The 20091-nt window shown below is 44.9% G+C and overlaps 1 protein-coding gene across 4 annotated transcripts in view; it reads right to left on the reverse strand.

Annotated features, from left to right (window-relative positions):
* The window catches only part of RNF130 (ring finger protein 130), a 116827-nt gene extending 104845 nt beyond the window's left edge, over positions 1 to 11982 (reverse strand). For 2 of the 4 annotated variants that reach the window (XM_074313341.2, XM_019716940.3), the window contains exon 1: positions 11344 to 11980. In XM_074313341.2, the coding sequence (XP_074169442.1) occupies positions 11344 to 11590 (247 nt within the window). In that variant the 5' untranslated portion in view covers positions 11591 to 11980. Of the gene's footprint in view, positions 1 to 11343 lie in introns of all 4 variants that reach the window. The other 2 variants (XM_074313339.2, XM_074313340.2) reach the window with 2 other exon arrangements.
* Positions 11983 to 20091: the final 8109 nt, after the last annotated feature.

The raw sequence follows: 20091 nt of genomic DNA on the forward strand, positions 1-20091 counted from the left end.
CTCCTAGTTCTGGAGTCTGGAAGCTGAAATCAAGGTGCAGCAGTGCTGGCTCCTTCTGGAGGCTCCAAGGGAGAAACAGTCCCATGTTCTCTCCCAGCTTCTGGTGGGTGCCAGCAACTGGAGCTCCTCGGTCATGGCAGCACAACTCCATCGCGGGTCCCTCTGGCTTACCATGGCCCTCCTCTCTGTGAGTGTCTCTGTGTCCCCTTTTCTCCTTATAAAGACACCAGTCACTGGATTTAGGGCCCACCTTGAGCTAGTATGATCTTAGCTTGATCCTTAATTACTTAGATCTACAAAGAGCCTATTTCCAAGTAAGGTCACATTCTGATGTTCCAGGTGGACATGAATTTTTGTGTGACACTATTCAACCCACTGCAGCCTTAAAAGTGGAATATTGATAGACAAATGCATTCTGAGGTTTACGATACCATATTCTTAAGAATGGTCAAAAGAAATAGGGATATGAAGCTGAAGGGCTAGAGAACTTGAGTCAGACAAGGAAATAATGGTCTATAAATATTTGAACCAATTTTTTTTTCCAGATGAAAAAAAGACTTCCTACCATTCTTTTCTCCAGAGATGGACCTGTCACTCATTTGTTCTAGCTTGAGCTGTACAGTCATTGGATAGGAATGCTAAGGCCTCAGCTGGGGGGCTAGGCTTGATGATCCCCGATAACCACTACGTTCTGAGAGTCGAATTCCTCTCCCCTATCTGTTCTGCCCTTTAGCTGGCCATTACATAGAACCAACGACCCACAAAACTGCATTAATTAATGCAGCAAACACTGGGGGGGGGGGGGGGGAGTAGCGGGTGGAGCTGGGTGGGATGCCAGCCCGGAGGTACATGGTTGTAAAGAAAACTTGGGAGCTCCAGGAACTACAGAATATCAGAATAGCTTCCATACGGGGAGCAGGGTGAGATGGTCGCCTGGGCGGGAGAGGCAGGAGCCAGACCGAGCAGCGAGTGCCTTCTGAACCACAGTAAGGAGTTCAGATTTCCATGAAGGATGATGAGACACCAATGAACAGGTTTAATCAAGGACACGACTGGGTGAAGTGTCAAGATTATTCTGACTACTGTGGAGAAAAGATTGACAGAAGTTAAGAGAATAAGCAGAGAGAGACGCAAGGGTAAGAGATAAAGCTGCCGGCACTAAGGTGGCAGAAGTGAAAATGGCAAGCAACGGAGAGAATACAGTCTGAAGGTAAATTGTGGGGCACAGACCAGATGTGGAATGTGAGGAAAAGAAGCACGGATGACACCGACATTTGTTTAAATAACAAGAGTGTCATTTACTGAGATGGGGAAAATTGGGGAGTGATGGCAGCAGACTAGAAGGCAAAAACCCCTCCACTTGAGGCTTACCAATTTGGAGGTGTCCTTGAGACGCTGAAGTTAAAGACACCAAGTAGGCAGTTGAATGTACGAATCTAGAGCTCAGAGGAGAGAACTAGGCTAAAAGGAAAGATACAGGAAGAAGGTAATAGGAGGTATATGGAGAGAGAAAATGTCTCAGAGAGTTGTCTTACCTCTTTACAAGAAAATATGGGATTACTGCACTGTTAAGTGTCCTTTGTTTTTTACTTAAATTTTATGGTCGCAAACCTCTATCAGCTGGGTTCTAAGATTTTCTCCAGCAACGTTCAGCTGCTTGGAGATAGGAAGATGGAGAAAGAATGGTACATGCTTCATCCAGGACTGAGATGTTGCCAAGTGAATGTGACACAGGATAAAGGGAAAAAAGGGTGACTGTCACGAAGAATCTTGGAATCTGAATCAGACGAGGAGAGAAGGGAAAAGCGAGGAGGGGCTGAAAGAGCTTCCTTAACCTGATGTGGGCCAAGAGACGGATCACTGCTCCATTCAGTTAACGTGAAGACTCACCACACAGATGGGGAGGGAGAGAGTGGCCAGAGCTTGTAAGAGAAACACTATGGGCCTGACAACATAGCAACTACTCAATTGTTTTAGGGTCCGTGGACTTAAGATTTGTTCATGAAATACAACCAGTTAATTCAATGGTAGCATTTCCTGGTTTCGCAGTCTACGTCGGTGCGTACTATGCAGGACATCTCCTGAGACAGTGCAGTTGCTGCAGAATCCCACATTCCACAGCATGTCACTGGAGTTGGGGAAGAACTCAGATGCTGGGAAAACGGAGCTTCTTCAAAGGAAAAAAATAGGGAGCAGAATTCATTCGCAGTGCATAAAGGGCAAGGGTTGGGGGGTCTTCAGTCCACACGGATAAAAAAGACAAATTCATCCAGCGGCATGCAGTGAAGTGCACCTGCCCCACAAACCCCATGTTCCCAGTCACCAGAAGGGATCACTTTATCTGTTTGCAGTTCTTCTGATGGACACCCTCCACCTGTTCTAAAAAGGCTTAGAGCCATTATTTCCTGGTTTGTCAACTTCAGACATTACCTGTGGATTTAGGATGTCACGAATTAGGATTTTGCTCACTTACGCTTTCCTACTTTCCTTTCCTCCTGATTTTATTATTTCATTATGTTTCTAGTTTTTGCAACTACAGACTCTCTCTCGAATCCTCACCCTGTGAAATGAAGATACTGGCCCTCACCAGTCCCTAACATCCCTTTTCCCTCTTCCATTGTTCCACCACTGTCATCTATTTATAGTTGTATATTCTTAATCTTAAGGTTAACAGTTCTGTTCTGCAACTATAATTATAATAAATCTTCCATGCTTTAACTACAGATTGATTTTAAACAGTGAAAACCAACAAAACCAGTAAATGCATTAACAGAATCATAAAAATATTACAGAAGGGCCAAGTCCTGTGTTAGGATTCCACTTCACTCTCTAGGATCCACTAATGGCTCAAAACTATGCCACATTTTAGTTTGTTTCACATTTAGACCAAGTATTCTTGGTCTTGGAGTTCTTCTTTTCTTACGAGGGTAAACATGACCCTTTCAACATATTCTTATTATCTTCCAGTTTCTTACTCATTCTAACCACTGTTCGGAGTTCACTCCATTCTTTTTGAAGCTAGGGGATAGACATACACACACACACACACAAAATCACCTGTAGACACTTGCTCCATTCAGAGAGTGACTTTTTCCCTATGAACTGTATTGAAAGTTATAATTTCCAAATAGAGAAAAGAAAATGAAAAATGTCACCCACAATCCAATCAATATAACACAATGATTTTTATTTTTGTGTATTATTTTGCATTTTTGTCCCCTGTAAACAAATTTAACACAGGCACAGTTCAATCACTTTATATTTACTTTTGTAGGATATATACAACTTTCATGACTATCCCCTTGAATGGCTGTGTAACACTCCACTTAGTGGATATAATGCATTAAACCCACCTGGGAAGCAGTACAAAGAAGTGGTTCAAGTCAGACAGACCTATGAGGTGTGACCAAACAATACAGTTAAAGGAAATTCATTACAGTAAAAGACACATTGCCATTAATACCCCTCAAAATACTCCCCCTCACTTCAAACACACTTATCCCATGCACTTGCCACTTTCTGAAGCAGTTCTGGAAGCCCTCTTTTGTGAGTGTCTTTAGTTGCACTGTTGTGGGTGCCTTGATATCCTGAATAATTTTGACTTTGGGGAAGAGCCAGAAGTTGCCCGGTGCCACATCCGGTGAATAAGGTGGATGAGGACACACTGTATGTAATGTTTTTACTTGACAGAAATTGCCATATACCAGAAGTGATGTGTGACATGGAGCGCTGTCATGAGGGAGGATGATTTATGGCACACATTAAAACACACCTTCCCTCAACCGTAGCTCACACCCAACTGAACAAGTTGAAACTTGTCACACCAGTTACTAAGGTTCGACGCACCGCTTCCCATATTGAACATCCTTGCCTTTCCATTGAATGGCACTCGGCAGCAGCAGTCATATTTTGTGATCACAACGGAAAGGCTCAGTGTCACACATCTTTTCGGGTATGGCAATTTTTGTCAAGTAAAAACATTACGGTGTGTTCTCATCCACCTTATTCACCGAATCTGGCATTGTCCAACTTCTGGCTCTTCCCCAAATTCAAAATGACCACGAAAGGTAAACGTTTTGAATAAATTCAAGACATCGAGGCAGCCATGATAATGCAACTAAAGACACTCATGAAAGAGGAATTCCAGAACTGCTTTAGAAAGTGGCAAGAACAATGGGATAAGGGTGCTCCAAGCAAGGGGTGTATTTTGAGGGGTATTAATGGCAATGTGTCTTTTACTGTAATACACTTTTTTATTTAAACATTCACCATATTTCTTTTATCACGCCTCATACATCCAGTCCCAGCTCCACTGAACTCCCACGGCCATGCAGCTGGTGGGTTACCTCACCTGCTTTAGTTTGTCCAACATTAATCACCCAGTGCCACCTGCTATCTTCTAGGTACCACAGTAAGCATTGCACATATAAGAGTGGACACAGAGACAAGATCCCCGCCCTCAGAAACAAACAAAATAGATACACAGTTTCCAATCATGTTAAGTGCTATAAAGAAAAAAGGCACTAAGTGAGAGACAGAAGTGCCTTGAATTCCATCCACAAAACGAGGACCTGGTACCACCCATGGCTGTTAGGAGAACTGATAACCCATGTACCAGACCCTTGGTACACAGTATGTACCCAATATGTGTTACCCATATCACTGCCAGGATAAGATGAGAGCACCAAATAGGAAAAACCATCCTCCAGGTACACCCTTTCCTTTTCTTTTTGTCAGTATAAATCCCACACTTTTCTAGGTTTGAGTTTACTGCTCAAAGTTTGATGTGGGTCTTTTTATATCCATTTCTCTTCTCATCATGTTCATGTTTTGTTTTTGTTTTTTTAACATCTTTGAGTAAATTGAGCATATTTATAATAGCTGTTTAACATCCTTACCTACAATTCCATCATTTGTTCCATTTCTAGGCCTGTTTCTACTGACTGTTTTTTTTGGTCTGGTTATAAGTCACATTTTCCTGTTTCTTAGCATGCCTGGTAATTTTTTATTGGATATTTGTCTTGTATTTATGTTTTCGGGAGCGGATTTTATTGTATTGCTTTAAATATTGTTGGACTTTGTTCTGGACCAGTTCAGTTACTTGGAATCAGTCTGATCCTTTTAAGGTTTGCATTTGAGCTTTGACAGGTGCATCCAGAACAGGCTTCTCTATCTGGGGCTAGTCTGGCCTCACCCTTTGCCCTCACCCTTTGACTAGCGAGACTATAAACGACTCCCAGCTTCATGTGGACTCCACCTGCTACTTTCTGATCACTCTTTATCAGCTGTGCAGATCAGCACTCAACCAGAGGCTTGAGGGGACCGTGCAGTTCTCCAGAGCTCACTGTCTGTGCAGCTCCCTCCTGTCTGGCACTTTACTTCCACTGCATTCAAGCCTCCTCTGCCTTCTTGAGCTCTGAACTCCTTCTCATCAGTTCACGAAGACCACCGGATTCTTTTGGGAATCCGCTGCACTGCAGCTTGGAAACACTCCACGTGGTAGGCTGGGGCACTCACAGAGCTCTGTTGTTTATTTCCTCTCTCTGAGATCACTGTCCTGTGCTGTTTATTGACCTATTTCTAAAACTGCTGTTTCATAACTGTCAAGTTCTCCAGTCACTTAAGGTAGGAAGGCAACCCTGGTGCCTGCTGCTCCATTATGGCAGAAGCAGAACTACTCAAGTTTGACTTCAAATTCCACATTGTCAATGAAACCGTTCTAGACCACACGTCCAAGTGATCTTTGTTTCTCTGGTCTCCATGCCATTTATGATCTAGCACAAAAACAGAGGCCCTACAGTATATTCTGTCCATCACCCCCCTCCCCCATACACACACCTTCCTACAACGCCTGCCACTGGGGTGCAGTACCAGACCAAGCTCCACAGGGTTAAATGCAATCCCATATCCCAGTGGCTTGCTAGTGCCAGGCACAGTCCTGGGTGCTGGACTGAAACAAAGAAGATATTGTCCCTAATTTCCAGGAGCTCACAATTTGGGACAATTTAGGAATCAAATTCTCATCCATAAATCTGTAACATAGTTTTTGATGGGAAAAACTAAGGTTTAAATGAACCTTTAGAACAGGGACTGTCAACTGTTTTCTTAAAAGGCCAGAGAGTAAATAGTTTTTAGGCTTGCAGGCCACATAAGCTCCTCTTACAAGCATTCACTCTCTAGCCTGAAAGCAGTCCAGACATATGAACAAATGGGCATGGCTGTGTTCTAATAGACTGTTTCAAACAACAGGTGGCTGGCCCCTGGCTATAGTTTGCACAAACCTGCTTCAGGGCAAAATCCCCCTGTAAGTTAAGACAGCCACACCGTTTTCTGTAAGGGCACATCCCAGGGCCATCCAGACAAGACTGATCTCAGCAAGAGGACAAAGGAAGGCAGGAATTACATACCATGTCTTTTGCACACATTGCAGGACTCACATGACACAAGCTGAGTAGGTGTTTATTAAGTAGTTCTGCATTTATTTCCTTTGACTTTTGAAGGGTTCCGTTTGTTTTATTCAAAATTGCCTCCAACAGTAAAGAAAGCCATACTTACTACGATTTATGGAAAATAATGAATGTCTAATGAATAAAATACTCTAATGATGATAAAACAAACAAATGTTGAGGGTCCTGAAAAGCTAAGTTTTGTTTTGTAAACAAGTCAAGACTCCTATACTGAAAAGAACCAGCTCAGGGGACTCTGCATTCACCCCACCCGTGCAGACATGGCCCCAAACACTACTGGACTCCCTTTGAGCATTATTTAAAAAGAGAGTTCACAAGCATAGGGGAAAAAACACACACTGCCTCCAAATAACTGTCAATTGTCAAAATTCAAATATACCTAGAAAGAGACAAAGGTTTGACACACTGCACATATTTTTTAAATTGTTCAATCAAAAAGATAACCTCAGAAAAATAAATTCTAAAAGTGTTTACATTTATGTTTTCATTCATGCACAATGTGTATACATGTGTACATACCTGTGATTGGTTTGAAAAGAACAACACTCTTCTTAATGGGTATATTCTGGCAGATCTGTTTAAGATTTGTCTTACTACTTTACAGTCACACCTTGTTCGAGGTGGAGGGATCTTAGAAGCTATCAAATCTAACCTTCCTTCAAATGAAGGATTTTCCTTTTATAATAGTACTTCAAATTAATACTCTGTAGTTTGTTCATCTCTTAAAACTCACGTTCAGAACTAAACAAACTACAAGTATGCTTGGCCTACAGGAAGTGGGACCAGTGCTGCCCAGGATCCAGATGCCCAAATGCATGTAAGATTAGACCGGGCCTCTCCGTGAGAGTTCACAGGCTTTGTCCTGTGACAGGCAGCTAAGCCTTACCTCGCCTCAACTCCTTTCTATGCAGGTGAGTTTTTAACCCAAATTCAGGTCCATATATTCATTCCTATTAATTTTTTTCTTAGTCTCACCCCACCATTCACACACTGAGATCCAAAATGTCATGTCTTTATCAAGATCACTGACACAGCAGAGCTCTCCATAATGTGAAGAACACTAGTGGGGAAAAACTGAAGGCGGCAAGTATAGACAACTATGAGTTCTTCCATAAAGAGAAAGAGAAAAATTGGATGGTAGCAAGATGGACATTTGGTGGGGAGGTAAATGATTTTTTAAAAAATTCAAATATTTATATGCTAATGGTCATCCAAAAATCAAAGGGAAAATGCAGCATGTAAAAACATTTTCTAAATTGTAAAAATATTTATTGTATATGTCTCCTTTATTTTTTTGCTTAGTTATTCAGTTTATGTTAAAATTTGGTTTTTAGAGCCTCCAGCTCCTTCTGAATTCTTTCCTTTCAGAGTCTCTGCTCCCAGGATCATTCCTACTTTTTGTCCAAATATTCTGAAATCTATGTATCTAGTAGCTCCTGCATTTACCATTATGCATTCTAACATTACATGACCCCTTTCATCCAAGGTCTTATTTCCACATCAATTTCCTTTACTTTTTATGAGAATTTGAAAAACCAAGCTCAGGTTTAATTGATGCATCCAATCGAATCACTTTTTAAAACATAAAAACCTAAGATTATTTTTAAAGAATTTTATTGCATCCCTACAGTTAGTCAGCAACATGGGAAAAAGAAAAAAGTTTATCATTTGGGAAAATGGTTCTCTAAGGCTGTAAGATCCAATCCTGAAAATTTCTATGCAAAGCAAAAAGTGGCTGATACCAAATTCTTCCCACCAGTGCATCTGCATACATAATGACATCATCAACACCCGGCCTTCTCCTCTCCCAACCCCCACTCCAGGCTCAAACAAAAAGCACATTTACAATGTCTGCTCCACAGTAGCTACTACTAGCTAGTTTACATTTTATTTCTAGGTCTAAGCTCACTCTTTGAGAAAGCAACTATGATCTGCACATAAATATAAGACATGCTCCTTCAAAAGTCCATTTCTAAAAATGAATTCTTTATCAGTTAAAATATGAAATTTGTTGGCACCAAACAAATGAATCTCCATTTGCAAATGCATTCTATTTGATGACAAGGAACATTTAAAAGTACACTTGCTTATGAAGTATTTTATGAAGTTTAACACTTTCCAAAATGTACTTTTCAAATACCATGGCATCTAAAAAAAAATTGCCAATTTGCCCTTTAAAGGTATAGGACAAATAAATCTTGTTCAGTATTTCATACATGCATAATTGATAGTAGCATTACAAATAACAAGAGAGGTTTCGAATTTCATAAACCAAGTCATAGATTTAAAGAGTTAGGAAAACTATAGTTCTTTTGTCTTCATGTTCATTTCTACCAAATACTTATCCTCAAAATGAATTTTCATTAATTTCACATCTGTTGACTACAGCTATTTTTTGCCAGGAACTTCATCTCAAAACTTTTTGTTTTTATAATTTAAACGTCACTTTTAGGGTCAACACAGTAAGCCCTTAATAAAGATGTTAAGAATTTTCTTCAATTCAAAATTATAAAAGCATAAAGGTCATAAGAAGTGCAATATTTTTTCTAAAAATATAAAAATGTGAAACTCACTAAATAACATGTGAAATACCTAAACATTACTCCAATTTTAAGCCAGTTTCTTAAACATGAATGAAACAGATTTCTACCACTATTCTTGTTTTTAAAATACATTCCTAAGTTCCCGCTGCAAAAGCAGAAAAATGCCCTGGATTTCATGTAAACAGATAAGATTTTAAAACAATTTACAGGTAAACTGACTTATAAAGACTCCAACTAGAATGTCAGCGTCAGGAAGGGGAGAGATTTTTCCGTTTTTGGCACATGGTGGGATTTCAATTAGTATTTGCTGGACGGAAAGAACCCATGTGTGCAGACCCCTTAGAACAAAGCCAGACACAAACCACCTGTAGGAACCCACCACCATAATAAAACCTGGAGCAAATTCAGGTGCAAACACCAAATGAGCCCTTAGCGAATAGAGAAGGAGCAGACACACATTCAGGGGAACTGACCCCAGACTCAGTCTTCACATACTGCCCCAATGTGTTCACTCTAATGGGGTGTCTAAAATCCCACTAATTTAGACATTCCTTTAGGTTAACAAGACCGCTCTTTTAAGAACGCAGGAACCATTTAAGCCTCTCAACAGCCTTACAAGGTAAATATTTCATCATACCGTTTTGCTGATAAAACTGAGGCTAAGAGGCCAAATTACTTCCCTAGTGTCACACAGTTTACCAACAGCGTGACACGGAATATTTGCTCCTACAGCGTTACTTCCCCTGTGACAGGGAAGTAGGACTAACCTTCATCCACATGTCAGTGCCCGTTAGTTCCCAGAACCCTTCCATCCAGACACCAAAAACAAGCTTTCTCAAAGATGGTGCTTTTGTTTGTGACAGGCAACCAACAAGTAGCTTTACACATGGAACACTATGAAGGCAATAATCTAGTGACAGTCATGGATTTGGGGTACCTAGGGGAACCAACCCCAAAGACAAACCACAGATTTCAAAACACTGCACAGGGCCAGCTCTTGCTCCAGAACAGCCTGCCTTTCTCTTCCTCTTCCTACTCTTCCACATGACCCTCAGGGTTCTCCTCAGCACCAGAAAATAGGCAACCATTGTTAGCGCCATAGTGTGGCAACATTATGTGTGTCCCAACCACAGTGACTGGCACAGACCAGGCACGCATATATTTACGGAATGAGCAAGAGACCCAGGTTGTTTCCGTGGGCAAGTTGGGACCCTGACCATCGTTTTTAACAAAGTGGAGATGAGAAATGCACCTTAAGCACCTGGTTATGGGTTTAGAAATGGACTTCTAAAAGGCCGGCCTAAATTGGGGACAGGCTACAAATGAAAGCCTTAGGTGATTCTTTTTCGTGGGCCAGACTGCCTCCAAGAATACAACAGCTTCGCACTTTAGCATACAAATACAGACCTCAGAAGGGACATGGTGTTTTCATTTGTTAGAGTATAAAAACTAACAACTTATTTAGGTTGCCTAGTTTAGGTCATCTTGACACAAATAGCGGTTTAAAAAAATCCCAGGCTCAGCATTCTTAGGGTGAGAGTGGGGGTGAAGGCAGTATTTTCCAAAAAGTTCTCCGTGGGCCAAACAATCATACTCCACAGTGTGGAAAAAGTTTCCTTTAAAACATGACCAGTAATTTCTACAAATATATGTTTTATACTAAATAACTAAACAGAACCCATGTTTATGCTTAACAGAGAATGAACTAAATGGCTTCAAAGACAATTCTTTAATATTTTACTTATTTCCCCTTTGGTCGGTACCCCTGACTTGAAGACTTGGGTTCTAGTTTCAATTGGTATCCGATTCTCCATAATGTGCGATTTTTCAGGCGTCAAATTAAAGTAAAACTACTGGGGCAAAACAAGGGCCAAAAGCAACAGGGAAGATGCGCATTTTCCTCTTCCATCCCCCCGGCCCCACTTGCCACTTTTTTTAAAAAAAGGCACATTTCTACGTGAGAAAAGGACCTCATCCTTCGCGATGCAATGCAGCGTTAAGTCTGTGATTCCGGCAGGTTAAGATCTCCCCCCTCCCCCCCGTGACTGAATTTGCGCTCCTCCACCGCCTCCTTTGTCTGAGCCGTCCCTGCAAACTCGCAGTCCAGCGCCCTCCCGTAAACAAGCCTCCTGCACGCACAGGAACGTTCTTCAAATCTTGAGGAGAGGAAAACCCAACCACGCTCTGGAGCCTCCTTCCCAGCCGCGAACAGGCCGAGCTGCGCACCAGCGAGACTTCGCTCGGGGGCCGTCCGCCGACCGGCGCGGGGGACCCAGCAGAGCAGGGACCCCCACCTACCCCGAGCCGGGCTTCGGCTCCAGCCCAACACTCACCTCCGTGGATGGGCAGCGGTGCCAGCACCTGGCCGCGAACCTCGGCCTTGGGCGAGTCGAGCCCGTAGCGCCCGCGGTCGATGCGGAACGTGAGCGGGGCGCCGCGGCCGGGCTCCTGCACCGTCACGTTGATGAGCGCCGTGTAGTATTCCTGGCTTGCGTTGTCCGCCCGCGTCGTCCACAAGCTGCAGGTCAGCAGTGCGAGCGCGGCGAGCCGGGCCGGGCCCACCCGCGCCGCGCCGCTCATCGTCCCTCCGGCCGCCGCGGCCGCTCGCGGACTTGGCTCCCCAAGCCGGCGCCGAGAGGCGGGGCGGGCGCGGCCGGTGCTGCGGCGGGAGCGCGCGCGGGATCGGGCTCGAGCGAGGCCCTCCTCGGCGCCGCGGACGCGCCCGTGGGCCTCTCAGCGTGGACTGAGGGTCAGGCCGCGCGCGGTCGTCCCCTCGGGGCCCCTCCCTGGCTGAGAGGGCGGGCCCCTTCCATCTCCAGGGCCCGGGCCCGCCCAGTCGGGGGCGCCACGCGAGGACGCGGCGGTGGGGTTGCGGGGGCGGGGGTCAGTGTTGGCGCCCGAAAGCGGGCCTGAAGAGCACAAAGTCCCGCTGGTCCGGCTGCCGCCTACGGCGCGCGCTCGCCGCCGCCCCGCCCCCCGCCTGCCGAGTGGTAACGCGCAGGCCTGGGTGCAGCCCGGCCCCGCGCGCATGCGTACGAGGCCCTGCCCGCTCCCGCCCGCTTGCACGAGGGCCCCAGCAGGCAGGGTCAGTCGCTCGACCCGCTCTGTGCACTGTTTATCTGTACGGCGTCGAAAATAGAAAAGAAAAACGCTGAAACTTTACGATTTTAAAATTAAATGTCTGAGATTTCATATTTCAACTGGTCAACTCCAAGTCATGTAATTGACATCACGCAGGAGTGCGTTCTCTATAAATAAATAAGAGTATGGGGCCCATTAGTCTAAGGACACGCTAAGGACATCCGAGGTTAGGAAAGACCTACAGACTAGATGAAACCTCCGGAGGCGTTAGAGAATGAGACATCTACCACCCCAACCTCCCACACACATTGCTTCATCCACACACACCCACACACCGTGTCAGTTAAACTATGCACCCTTCTAAAGCATAAATAAAGGGGAAGGATGGTTCAGGTGCAGCTGAATTTAGGAACTTCTAGGATATTGGATGGCATCCTCATTATCGCTCAGGTGGCCAGGCCTGGATCTCCTTCCTCCTATAGTGAGAAGAGGGTGGAGTCAGCCTTTCCCAACCAAATGTACTGAGAATTACGGAATTTTCGCAAAGGAAAACTGAGATGCTGTTTCCAGGAGAGGGATATGGGTGCAGTGCAGGTTGAAACATCAGATGTCCACCGGTGCCTTCTTAGCGATATCCTTTACAATTTCTCCCTCCAATTCCTTCCTTTCTGCCCTCCTGCCAACCCCACTCCCCCAGTCACTGTCTGTCTAGTCTATGCATATTGAGACTTCTTCCAGGACGTACAGCGCCTAGACAAAAGTAACCAGCCCCCCATCCTGGGTCCAGCATTTAAAGAGGGCTCTGCTCTGGCGCTGCCTCAGCTGGACCCCTCCTCTCAGGGTAAGGAGTCCTTGGGACCAAGTTACTTAGGCTCAGGCACTTGAGACCTGGAATTCCTGCCCAGACAGCCCAGGACCACTTAGGGCCTGAACAAGCCCTTTTGTGTGGGGGTCCCCTTGCTCTGCTCCTCTTACTTGACATGCCCTGGCTGCCCCCTGACTGACACACTCATGCCCCTGTCTCCTTTGTCCTTACAGGGTCTAGCAAAGTGTGGGGTTCCCATGCCCCTAGCAAGAGAAATGATTATGGAGGCCCACCCTGTTAAATCAGGTGTGGAGAAGAGGGTCCCTTTAAAGCTTTCTTCTGGCCCTTCTGAATTTGTCAAGGAGAAAGTTGGTTCTGAAACACTTTTAGCACTTCTCTGGCATTTGCTGACCTCCCTGTTAAAATGAGATGAGGTGTCTGTGCACAGCTTCAACCAGCACCAGCATCTAGGGTGTTGTTAACACCACCCTGCATTTGGGGGTGTAATTGCCTTTAATTTTATGAAGACTTTGCTTGTCGGTCAAGAAGTTTTTCATTTATGATAGTGATAAAAAAACCCAAAAACCTACCTTTAAAAATTTGTGGTAAAATACAACATAAAATTCACCATCTTCACCATTTTTAAATATACAGTTCAGTGGCATTAAGTAAATTCACACTGTAGTGCAGCCATCACCTCTGTCAATCCTCAGAACTCTTCATCTTGTAAATTTACACTCTGTCCCCATTAAACAACTCCCCATTCTCCCCCTCTCCCAGACCACCATTCTATTTTCTGTTTCTATGAATTTCACTCCAGGAACCTTGTGAAATCACGCAGTGTTTGTCCTTTAGTGACTGGCTTATTTCACTGAGTGTAATGTCCTCCAGGTTCATCCATGTTGTAGCATGTCAGATATTTTTTTTCCTTTTTAAGGATGAATATATTCCATTGTATGTATATACCATGTTTTGTTCATCCTTTGACAGACACTTGGCTTGTTTCTACCTTTTGGCTATTGCAAATACTATGAACATGGGTGTACATATATGTCTCTGAGATCCTGATTTCAAATTTTCGTATCAAAACTACCTTTTAAAACAATTATTTAAGTGAAAAAGAGTGAGTCGATTAAAAGTATTATGTAAATAAAAGCACAGGTGGTGCTTGGCTATAGCAGATCCTATAGTGAAGGACTGTGCTACAGTCTGACTCAGGCCCACGCTGGCCTGGGAGTGAGCTGCCCATGAGCCCTCTTCCTCTTTGGGGCCATTTCTCTGACTTCACCACTCAGCTCTCCCTACCTCTGCTTCCAACTCCCATCTCATAAGAAATCCCAGATTACCTGTCATCCCCAGGTGAAATCCCCCTTCACAGAGCTCCGGTAGGCCCAGCTGCCAATCTCCCAGCTCCAGTTCCTGGTAAGGTTCCTTCAGGAACCGATCTGCCTCCTCTGGGAGCAATGGTGACCGTCATAGGGCCATGAAGATGGGTAGCCTGTGTGCAAAGCACACTACATAGCACTTGGGGGGCACTAGGGATCAGGGCCCTAGCTGGGCTCCCTGGGCAGTGTTGGAAAACTCGAAGGCTTGTCCAGAGTCTCACTCTTCCTCACACTCCTCCTCCTCCTGTTCCTTTTCCTTCTTAAACGGCACATGATCCCCTTTGGTCCTAGTAAGACTCCTGTCTTACTAGTTATGTATTCCTTTCTATCACTGACCTTCACTCCCATTACCTGACCCACGGGCACCTGTTCTAATGCATATAAGGTACATCTTTGTGCTCTTGCAAAATGTATGGTAGTTTAGTGTACGTGTACTTCTTAATCATTAAACAGTATTGGTTATAGATGTCATTCTATTTCTCACTCTCTTCACCCAGCACTATGTAGGTTTATTTTTTTACCTTTTTCTTACATTTTTTGTTACCATCAACTACATCAAGATGGAAAACATAACTATCACCCCTGAAGCTTTCCTGGACTTCTCAGTCATTAGCACCCTAATATTCTGATTTCTGTTACCATAGATTAGTATGCCTGTTTTTTGAATTTTATAAAAACAATCACACAACGTGGTTTCTTTGCTGTCTGCTTTCCTTTTCTTAATTTTATTTCCGTGAGATTCTTTTTTTGAGTGTAGTAGCAGTAGTTGCTTTTTATTTGTTCCATGGTATTCCACAATTGACTTATCCATTTTCCTGTTGATGGGCATTTCTATTGATGGCTGATTGGGCCTATTATAAACAGCTGTGTCCCTTGGAGGACAGCTGGATGCCTCTCTGGGAGTGTATACTTTGGAGTAGAATGGCTGCATCAGAGGGTAGGCACTCATAAGCTTTGGTGGATACAGCACTGTGTTTTTAGGCTGCTTTCCCACCACCCATGTCTGAGCCACTGTTGTCTGTTTCCGCACTGGGGCTCTGTCCCTGCAAGGTCTTGCCCATGTGGGCTGCTCCCACTGCTGTGGCTGCTGCGGCTCGTTAACAACCCCACCCCTAAAGTTTGGCCAAGGTGAAATAATTGTGCAAAACCAGTCCTCCACACGGGCAGCTGTCCTGGAGAAGCTGCTCACAGAGTGTTCCTCATGGATCCTAAAGTCCTGAGAGACGCTGCAGGTGACAAGCCCTGTGGACACATTAAGTTTTCACAAGACACATTTCTGGATACTGGCCAAACATTTTCACACTCTTATCAGATTTGCTGTCTCCACCTTTGGAAGGGCCCTTTCACATGGCGGCCTGAATGGAAGATGGGCAGAGGGACTGGCCCCAGATCCCCAGACTGGGTCATCTCTGGGTCACCGGGGCCAGCACACAGAAACGGTATTTTAGGAAGCACAAAGAATGTTTTTATTTTAATAATTAAATGTTCATTTTATATTACCTTCTGCTTTATAGCAAGTGATTGTACTCTCAATGATATTACTGTCATATGTCTTTAAAAAGTGAGGTGCCAAACAGAAAGAGACTAATAGATACAGAGGACAAACTGATGGTTGCCACAGGGGAAGAGGGTTGGGTGGAAAAGGTGAAGGGATTAAGAAGTACAAATTGGTAGTTACAAAATAGTCACAGTATGTAAACTACAGGGAATATAGTCATTAATGTTGTAATAACTGTGCATGGTGCCAGGTGGGTACCAGACTTATCGAAGGGGTGGGGTCACTTTGTAAATTATATAAATGTCTAACAACTATGCTGTACACCTGAAACTAATATAAAATAATATTGAATGTCAACTGTAATTTTAAAAAATTAAAATTAAAAAAATGATTAAAAAATAAAAAGTAAGGTGTCTTAGAGAAAAATATTTAATAAATAATCGCCAGGTGGAACGCAGATGTGGCAAAATTTTGAGAATGGTGTGCAAAGGCCCAACGTGCAGGAAATGCTGACAGAGAACAGAGTAGAGGCTTCAGAGACTGGGTCCAAATCAATGGTGCTGATTGTGAAATATTCAAGAATTTTGCGAGCCATTTGTCAAACCACTTATACCTTGAAATTGGCCATGGCGGTAGGGTAATAGCTACACCACAGAAATTGGCAGGCACAAAGGCCTCCTCTGTTCCACCCTCTCTCTCTCTCTCTTCTTATTTTTCAGAAAGCAGTTAACTAGAATGCCACTGGTTCAAATTCCTGCTTGGCCACACGTCAACTGTGTGACACCAAGCTCGTGTCCACTCCGGGGTCAGTTTCCCTCTGTGAAGTGGACCTAGTGACCCTTCTGTCTCTAGCTCTCACATTTGTAAATTGGATGATGGGTACCTGGAATTACAGCTCCCACTGTCACTGCCATTTCCCCGTGACCTGTTTGTTACTGGAGGCACAGGGGCTGTGAAGGGTTCGAGTGGCGGCCTGGTGGGGACTGCTTCACCGACCTCCAGGAGCATCACCCAGAACAGGACGTCCTGAATGGATGGACACTTAGGCCAGCCAGCAAGCAGCACACTCAGCCCCTTAATTTAGAAAAATGCACAATCCGCAACTTTTAACCTTTCTTAACAAAGACCTTCAGGTATAAGGAAAAGTTGAGAGACTGGCACCGGGAAGCACTTGTCCCCACCACCTGGGTGCAACCGTGCTCAACATTTGGTCATAAATGCTTTACCTGTCTATCGCTTTCCTTTTGACTTTTTTTCCTGAGCCATGTTATTACCCTTTGGTCTGTTCTCCTCTGTTACCATGACCAAGACGATGAATAGTAATGCCATAAAATAATGCCATATCCTTCCTATTCAAATGTTCCCAGACATCAAAAAATGTCCCCAAACCCCTACTATTTGCTTTGAGTAGGCTCCGGTGAAAGCCCTTCATTGGGTTCAATTACGTCTTTTTCTAGAAAATTCAGACTTTGAGGGTACAGCGCCAGCTCCAGCAGATTACAAGAAGTCGATGGCTGTCCTGAAACTTTGAGCTTGTGTCCTATCCCAGAATGCCCTGCTCAGAGTTCTCCAGAAATGTGCTGAGTTCTGCAATTACCTTGTCAGTGACACGAATATATTGCATCATGCCTTTGCTGTGTAGACACTTAAATTATGCCACAATTACTGCAACTTTCGTCACTTTTTCTATATCAGGAACCTCAAAAAATGGAAGTGGACCAGGCTCCTCTCTCCTCTGTGAGTGTCCGCTGAAGAAGGAAACAGCTGCCCTGCCCCATGGCACGGCCTTAGGGAGGTAGCGAGTAGTGGGGCATGGGAAGGGTGGTGCTGGCAGTCCTCTGAGCCCAGGGCCATCAGGCCACGTCGGTGAGAGTGGGCTTGGGACCGAGTGGGGTGACACTGTGAAAACCTCTGTAGACAGAGGAGCAGAGAGAGACAAAACGACTCAAATTTGGAACCTGTCATGGTCCAGGGACTGGAGTGTCATTCTCCTGAGGACCCTCAGACACGGGGATTATTTTGCAGACGAGGAGACTGAAGCCCAGCGAAGTGGGCTCTTTGGCCAGTGGCCTTGCCCCTGCTAATGAGCAGTGAGTGGTGGCGCTGGGTGGGGGCCCAGTCCTGCTGGCTCCAGTAGCCCCACTCATTTCACTCCCACAGGTGGGTGCCAAGCTCAGATTCAGCCAACGCCTGGATTTCCTGGCGCTTGACCCAGCCCAGGAAGCCAGAGGCTCTGTCCAGGAATTCGGGTGGTGCCTGGGCTGGTGCTGAGTGGGCACAGGCTGCTGGGTAGGCTGCCATTTAGCAGGATCGAAGGCACTGCCTCATTTTTTGTCAAGGTTTGTTTGGTCAGAGTGATGAATGGCTGAGCAGAATGAACTGAGAGAAGAGACACCGGCTGAGCTGAGCTGGCCTGGGCAGGCCAGTTATTTTGTCTGACTGCTGGTCCCCACGCTGACCTGGAGTGGTGGTCCCTGGACATCCCAGAGCCCCTCTGCCAGGAGGCCTGGCCGAATCTGGATGAGGCCTCTCACAGGTAGAAGAGATGTGTATAGAAAGAGATTCTTTTGGAAAGCTGCATGGTAACTTATTCAGGTGAAGCCAAGGGCACAGGGCTGGTGTCAGTCAGGACAGCACCCGGGTGGCTCTGCGGATCTGGGCAGGTGGAACAGAGGGGTGGCTTTATCAGGCACTCCTATTGGGCTAAGTCAGCATTGCATCTCTCTGGGAAGAAAGCATCTGACCTGTATACTTTGAGTGGTGCCCACACCTTGATCCTTGCGATGCATGGCACCTTGACTGTCAGCTTGCCATGGAACCCCCTGCAGTAGGAACAGACTCCAAGAGCTGACCTAGCCCAGCTGTCACGGGAGGCCGGCAGCTCTGTCAGCTGCCTGATCTCACTTCCGGGCGGGTGAACACTGCTGGTTTCTTCTAGGAGTGGTGGGATTCCAAACCTCTCCCTTCATACAGGTCATCCTACTGGGGGATCACGTTGCTTCCAGTTCATTTGTTGTCTGTCGGGAGACTGACATCAGAGGCCCTGCAGCTTTTCTCTGACTGGCAGCCTGGGGATTGAGGTGGAGCCAGGCATTGCAAGCTGCCAGCCCGGAGCTGACACCAGCCCTCATGCTGCTTCCAAACAACATTCAACACAAGAAAAATAAAACTATGTGCACAGGATGTTTATTGCAGCATTAGCTATATGGGCAAAAAGTTGAAAGTAAATTCATTTATTTCTTAAGCAAATTATGGACAACTAATTAGAGGATGATTATGCAGTTATTAATGTATCAAGCAAGCTGTAGCACTGTGAAGAAGGCTTGTGATGTACTGTTGAGTGCAGAAGCAGAATACAAAATAACACTCTGGTTGTCACTGTGTAAGTCCGCATGTGTGAACAAGTCCTGGAAGGGAGCTAGCAAAACGAAAATAGTTTGTTTATTTGGGAGGTATATGGGTGACTGTTTTTATTTTCCTTTTTTTTCCCTATTTTAAAAATGTTGTGTTCTTTTTGCAATCATAAAAAAGCTATCTCTGATGATCCATCAAAGACCACTGAGGACCCTATTAGAGGTGGTGGGATTGTGGCAGGTGGAGCCAAGGGTAGGGAGATTGGGGTACTGTGGGGGAGAGGGGGGTCGGACTGGTAGAGTTGGGGGGTGGCTCCAGATTACCTCAGTCAAATTCTCTTTTGCAGGTCTAATACTCTCCATATAGTTAATCATTCTATCTCCATCCCTTGAGGAAAAAATAGACATAATTTTGGTCTGTTGACTGTGTGTGCATTCACTAAAGATAAATCTCCCGTTAGTACAGTGTGTAGGATATGAATGCTGGGAATGTTCTTATAAGAAGTCTTAGTTCAAAAATAGTGCCAGCTGGGGTTTTCACGTTGTTAGTGAAGGCAGACGAGGCCAGCTCCTACCCTGCTAAAGTCACAATTGAATCTCATTTCTGTCAATCATTTTTACCCCAGGAGAAATTACAAAAATGTGGAGAATACATCTCTCCAGTGAGGCATATGTCCTCTGGTGGGTAAGAATCTTCTAAGAAAGTTTGAGGTGGGGTTGTTCAGATCTGCTCAGATATATGAAGAAACCTTGACAAAGGACAAGGCAGTGCCTTCGATCTTTAGCATCCACGAGGATCACACTGGAAAAGAGACCTCTTTAAGATGAATGAGTGGGGGTGGCCGGGTGGCTCAGTTGGTTAGAGAGTGAGCTCTGAACAACAGGTTTGCCAGTTTGATTCCCACATGGGCCAGTGAGCTGTGCCCTCCACAACTAGATTGAAGACAACAGGCTGCCGC

This window comes from Rhinolophus sinicus, chromosome 5 (assembly GCF_057876585.1).
Source record: "Rhinolophus sinicus isolate RSI-liver-muscle chromosome 5, RSI-T2T, whole genome shotgun sequence".
NCBI lineage: Eukaryota > Metazoa > Chordata > Mammalia > Chiroptera > Rhinolophidae > Rhinolophus > Rhinolophus sinicus.